General features: G+C 48.1%; 1 protein-coding gene across 1 annotated transcript; it reads right to left on the reverse strand.

Moving 5' to 3' along the window:
• Positions 1–2,793: 2,793 nt before the first annotated feature.
• On the reverse strand, positions 2,794–6,635 carry Zic1 (Zic family member 1). Its single transcript, XM_036191680.1, has 3 exons — positions 5,594–6,635; positions 3,943–4,106; positions 2,794–3,222 (listed from the first exon to the last, which is right to left on the reverse strand). The coding sequence occupies exons 1-3, from the start codon at positions 6,573–6,575 to the stop codon at positions 3,025–3,027; spliced, it is 1,344 nt and encodes a 447-aa protein (XP_036047573.1). The 5' UTR covers positions 6,576–6,635; the 3' UTR covers positions 2,794–3,024.
• Between the last annotated feature and the right edge of the window lie 5 nt (positions 6,636–6,640).

Here is a 6,640-nt window from a genome sequence, read left to right on the forward strand (position 1 = left end):
AAAGTACTTCTAAAATGTATTTTTAAAATAGTCTACATAAATCATTTGTCATAGTGTGATATTTAATCATTACACTATGATAGTAAAGCAAAAGGGCATTTGGGAACATAACAATCGGACAGATTTTCACATTTGAAGTAAACTTAATTTAGAAATAGTCAAATATGCTGTCTTCTTAAACACTCTGACAAAAATCACAAAAGTGCTGTTAAAACTATCATCATATTCACATCAGGTTCCCAGAAAAACCTCATCTTTAACAAAGATAGAGAGAGATTATTAATGGATCTGTTGTTTTTCCTAGGAAAATGAGTTAATTCTATTCTCCTTTCTGCATTTAATGCTGGGCTCAGGGTTTAATGTCAGTTTAGACACTACACTGTTAATCAGTCTTAACCTTTCCAAAGCTACTGAGGCCAGGGTTTTAATCTCACAATTTTTTAGAATTAACAGCAGCTCTTGCTTGGGGTATTCAACTTTTTAAAATCTCAACAAATTTTGCAAGGTGGCGCTCTTTTCATAAAAGGCCAATATCACTGTTATAAACAGAACATTTTTTTTTTTACAGTTAAACATCAATAGTCCCACTTCTTTCTATTAAAAATATTATGTGGTATATTAAGTGCAGCAAAGTCTTTTTTCAGTAAATAAGACTGTTGACTAAACATCGATGTACAAATAGCAAGAGGTGGTTTTAAAGAGTGTAACATTTTTATTTTGTAATTAGCCAGTAATATAATTTCTTAAGTTGCTATTGCTGTGAAACACATGTTAAGCTCTTAAGAGGTTCTTGTTCTTAGGCCTGTAACTTCCAGGACATACAGAGGACAGTTGAGAAGCAGAACCATGCTTCCCCTGACTTCTAACACATCCATACCCTTGCAGGCATAGCCAGGGGCCTGATTTGTGAGTTCTAGCTACGTTGTCTGCCTAATGGGGCGATCATGCAAGCGACAACCAGAGACAAAGAAACCAGCGTCCCTACCAGAGAACCTAACTTCGCCAAGCAGCATAGCTTGAAAATCTATCAAACTAAACTGCAAGAAAGACAATCTGATTTAGAGAAAAGGCGCTCTGCCACAGTCATTAAGCACAAGTAATTTAGATTTTTTATATTGTCTCCTCATTTACAAATTTACTGTATCAACGCCAGCCAATGGAACGAATTTCTTAAGTAAATGAGAAATAAATAAAAGAGATAGAAAGATAATCACATTACATAAAATAATTCTCTTTTCTAGATGTATTTTTGAGAGAACTAATGACAGTAGCAAAATTATAGAAATAATAATATATCATAGGAAGTAATTAATTTAAATTAGCATCATGTTTGGAAAAAAATATAAGTGAAACGCTTTATGGACATTTACTTTTGCACAAAGATGGAAAGCCTGGAAAAGCGTGCATCGGCATCCTGAAAATTAGTTATGGCCATCATGGTTTAATTGAAGACAGCAATTTAAAATATAATATTGTAAATCTACAATCCAGTTTCAGACCAGGGGATTTAATTGGGGGGGCAGCTGAACCCTTGAACGACTGCAAGTTCATTTGCAAGGCTACCGAGAGAGCCCCCGAGCTTCTCACAATTCGCTTACATTAATATTGATGCTGCCTGTGCAATCTATTTCCGTTATTTTTATGGTTGTTATTCTATGTCTGCAAAGGTCATTTAAATTATACTGAGGCCGAAAATTTGTTTCATAAATTTTGATATAAATACTAATTACACCCTCTCGGAAAGCCAGCAGGGTAGCGTTCATTTATCAAGTTTATATGACCTGCCATGACAGAAAAGAAGGCAAGAGAGGCTGAGAGCTTTCCCGAAGATCCACTAAGGCTGGCACAGGTTGCTGGGGAGGAGGGGGGTGTGAAGAAGAAATTCCTACCACAATCACTGAGATTTAAGAATCTTTAATAAGGTACGAAAGATTACCAAACAGTTCTGGAAACTAAAGTGTACATACGAGTTTTTTTTTTTTTTTTCTTCTAGCCATAAATACTGAATAGCTGTAACATGGATAAACCGGGCCCTTTACATGCGGATAAATATGGAAACTAGGAATTATATACATTGTGTGGTTGTATATTTTGCCAAAAGCAATGGACAGCTATAGTTTATATCTTTTTTAATATCACTTTACATAAACAAATGGAACAGTTTGACACGTAGATCCAGGCTCGTACTATACGAATTGTTGACAGGACATGAAACAACATTTTACTGCACTAAAGTACTCAGACTTTGGGACGAAATGTTTGCACTTTATACAAAAAAAGCACATTAATATCAATAATATTCTGTTAGGTCGACGTGAGACTGTAATCGTACAAAGTAGTTCACATTTTGGTACACATTTACTAGAACATTCTTGCCATTCAGTACAAACAGTTGGCTTTCGGCCGCCCACCCCCCCCCCCCCCCCCTCCCGCCGGCCCTCCCCTCCCCAATGCAAAGACCACCACGCCACGATCCCACCCACCCACTCCAATCGAGATGTAGCTATATACAGAATCCAACAGAACAGATTTAAGCTAATAATTCTGTATTTACAAGAAAGTAAAACAAGAAGATAAAGAAAAGCTGCAGCCCCAGAGAGCTTGTTCTGATCCAACTAGAAATTGGCCCTCAGGGCCTTTGGCGGTGTTCGATCAGGCAGCCGCCTCCTCTTCCACCCCCTCCCGCGCCCTTCAGCTACCAAGCCTTTTCCCAAAAAAGAAAAGAAAAGGAAAGGAAAAGAAAAAGGAAAGGGAAGAAAAAAGAAAAAGAAAAGGAGAGAAAGAAAAGAAAAAAGAAAGAAAGAAAGAAAGAATGAAAAGAAAATGAAAAAAAAAATTAAAGGCTTGCTGTTTCCTCTGTTTTACTCAGTCCTGGATTTACTGGCAGATTTAAAAACAAAAACAAGCAAACGTTCGCGGAATCGGGACGAGGGGTGTTTTGATTTTCAGGATTCTTTCAATAATATTGTGTGTACGCGTGTGTTCAGTCTCTTAAATAGGGTTTGGCATGTTTTGTTTCTGATTTTAAACGTACCATTCGTTAAAATTGGAAGAGAGCGCGCTGTGGCCGGCTGTGTGGTGGACCGCGGAGGAGGAGGGCGACATGGAGCTGGTGGTCGGGTTGTCTGTGGTGGGAGACACGATGGTGGGTGGCGTGGACGACTCGTACCCGGAGCTGGCGGCGGGCGAAGGCTGTGAGCCCTGGGAAGAGGACTCGTGGACCTGAGAGAGTAAAGTTGCGTTTTAATGCGGATCAAGAGCGGGCCCGGCGGCTACCCGAGGCTACCAACGCGGTGCCCCCCCTTCCCCCCGCCGAGCACCCCCTCCCCTAGCCTTCCCCGCTCCTTTCAAAGCCCGGGATCTCCCAGACTCTGTGTAGCCAGGACCAATGGGACTTGGGCTCGGTTCAGCCCGGCTGGGCCCCGCACAGCCACCGCGCTCCAGGAGGAGACTGTGCCCGAGGTACTCACAAAAGAAAAAAGGAGGGAGGGGGTTGGGAAGGGGTGGGGAAGGGGAGAGCTGCTTTCCAGGCCGGAGTCTAGGAAAGTTCACTTCCTAAAGTTTGCCTGCCCACTTTGGGGAGAGCAGATGTGCAGTGCTGAGCTCAGGACCGCGTCCTCGCCTGCCCCGGGCCGCCGGGAGCAATGGCGGCGCTTACCGCCGCAGCCTCCGCAGCCACGGCCCTGACAGCGCGGCCTCCGAGTCACCGCCCTGGTTTTTACTTTCGTTACGAAGTAGTCCGTTTAATTGGCCTCGCGTTCCGCTATCTTTCCCGCCCCCGTTCCCTCTGCCCAGGTCCACCGCACAGAGTGAAACTGTCGGCCTCTCCGCCTCCTGCGGCTCCCGCCGCCGCCGGGAAGCCGCTGCAGAGCTGCTGGCCCCGGCCCCGGCGCACAGAGGGCTCCCGCTGGAAGGCGGGCGGCCAGACCGCGGCGGCGTTACCTTCATGTGTTTGCGCAGAGAGCTGGGGTGCGTGTAGGACTTATCGCACATCTTGCAAAGGTAGGGCTTGTCGCTCGTGTGCACATGCATGTGCTTCTTGCGGTCGCTGCTGTTGGCGAAGCGCCGGTCGCAGCCTTCGAACTCGCACTTGAAGGGCTTCTCCCCTGATGTGAGAGTTGAGAAAGAGATGGGTCTCATTTAAAATAAATCAGGAACTGTTTCCAAGGTTTTAATAGATACACCTTAATAAATTAAAATGATCGTTGCCCGAGCGTAGTCCCTGCGAGCTTAAAATCTGGGGTTTTGATAAATCCATGCATCTGTAGTGCAACAATGAATATTTTAACTATACTTTTTAACGCCCAAGACAGCTGTATCTGCATTTTATTTTTACTTTGTAGTGGTGGTAGTAGTAGCGATACAAGTAGCAGGAACAGGTTTTGTTTTGTTTTGTTTTGTTTTTGTTTTTGTTTTTCCTATCCAGAATAGCAGCGACTCTGGATGTTGGCTTTTCTGCCCAGGTTTTTACAGAGGTCACCCAAAGGCTTCTACATAGCTTTTCGTTCTAATTTTCAGGACCAGGTCGATTCTCCCGCTTCGCTCTTCCCTCCTCTCTCTTACCCCTCCCAGACGCACTGTACGCCCCCCCCCCATTGCCTCTTCCACCCAACTCCACTCCACCCCCTACATACATCACATTTTATTGCGTGATCTGGAAAGTGGGGGAGGGGGTTTCCACGCCTAAAGTTCTTACCTGGCAGGGCCATTAAACCTAGAGTTCAAGTCGGGTTCTCTTCCACCAGACAATGTCCAAATACAGAGGGCCATCAGATTCCCTGACTCTTGGGCCCAGACGACCCATAATTTCCACACACTCCCCCCCCTTTCCCCCCACCCCCCGCGCTCGCCTGAAGGCCTGAGTCTCCTGGAACTTGTTTTCTTATTTTTTGCTGTTGTTCTGTTTCTTTCTAAAGCTTTCGACTTGTCGGTATTTTTAAAGGCCAACTCAGGAGCCCCGCATTTTAAGAACAGTCTCTAGGCAGTGTAATTGACAATTACGATTTCTGCACCTTCCACCCAGTATCTCCTCACTCCTCAATTCCAACTCGTCCTTTGTAAAATTTATGTCTTCAAATACGCATAAACCTGATGTCCTCCTCCTCAGATCCGAATTATACCTCCTACCCCAACTCCACTCACTGCCTGTTTCTTTCTGCTTCTACATCCTTTAACTCAACCTCAACTTTCTCCACCTTTTCCAGTTGAAGGGACTCAACAAAGTCCCAGAGAGGGTAGCCACCAGCAAGAGTTTAGATTTGTTTATGGCTGGAGCACCTGGCTCCTCCATAGCTGCTCTACACACGCCTCCTCTCCTGGATTACAGCTTGTCAAGCGCTGGGCCAAGCCAGACCCGGCTTCCCGGCTTCCAATTCTTTTTATTCCTTGTTTTTAAAACCTGTATGCTCGGATCCTTCTCGTCCACTCTCTCTGTTTGCCTATATTTTCAAGACCCGAACTAAAAATCGGATCTGCCTGTCTCCTGGAACCTGAGGCCCAGACCCCAGCGAGGCAGGGTTTGTGCCTCTCAAGCCCTCAACTTTCGAATCTCGGCCCGGGTGGGAGGTAGAGCGTCCTACATTGATTTCCATACCTGTGTGCGTCCTTTTGTGGATCTTGAGGTTCTCTGAACGCGCGAAAACCTTGCCGCAGCCAGGGAACGGGCAGGGAAAAGGCTTTTCGCCGGTGTGCACGCGGATGTGGTTGACCAGTTTGTATTTGGCTTTGAAGGGCTTGCCCTCGCGTGGACACTCCTCCCAGAAACAGATGTGGTTGCTCTGCTCTGGGCCGCCGACGTGCTCCACGGTGACGTGCGTGACCAGCTCGTGCATGGTGCTGAAAGTTTTGTTGCACGACTTTTTGGGGTTGGCCAGCTGCTCCGGCTCGATCCATTTACAGATAAGCTCTTGCTTGATGGGTTGGCGCATATAGCGGAAGAAGGCGCCAGCGCCGTGGTGTGCAGCCATGTTCACGTTCATGGGCCCGTAGCCGTGAAGCTGCGGTGCGGCGTAGTGCTCGGATCGCGGGCTGGTCACCTGGCCGTACTGCTCCGGCCGCGGGTACATGTCCCCGGAGAAGCCCAGCCGCATCTGCCCGTTGACCACGTTGGGCGATGCGTGGCCCGCCGCCTGCTCGTGAAGCCCAGAGAAAAGGAGGTGGCCCGCGGCGTCCGTATGGCCGTGTGGGCCCCCGAAGCCGCCGGCCGAAGCAGCGAAGAGACTGTGCTGGGCGCTAGCTGCGGCCGCCGCGTCGCCGAAGCCCCGGTTGCGGAACAGAAAGTCCCGCGTAGAATTGAAAGCTGCGCTGGAGTAGGAGCCGACGTGGCCCGGGTGGTGATGGTGGCCCAGGGCCGCAGCAGCGGCGTAGCCGGGCGCCTGCGACGTGAAGGCGGTCTGGCCCGCCGAGGCCAGTTCGTGCGAACTGGGGTTGAGCTTGAAGGCGCCCATGCCGTCGGCGAACGGGTTGATACCCAGGCCCACGTCTCGCTCGGCCACGTCGCCCGCCGAGTGGTGCCGGGATGCGCCAAAGGTGGTCACACCGATCGCGGGATACTGGGGGCCGGCGTCCAGGAGCATCGTGGCTGCACGGGGCAAGCCCCGGCCTCCCCCGCCCCCCCCACCCTCACCCGCCAAGGAGGGAA

This window comes from Onychomys torridus, chromosome 7 (assembly GCF_903995425.1).
Source record: "Onychomys torridus chromosome 7, mOncTor1.1, whole genome shotgun sequence".
NCBI classification, from domain to species: Eukaryota; Metazoa; Chordata; class Mammalia; order Rodentia; family Cricetidae; genus Onychomys; species Onychomys torridus.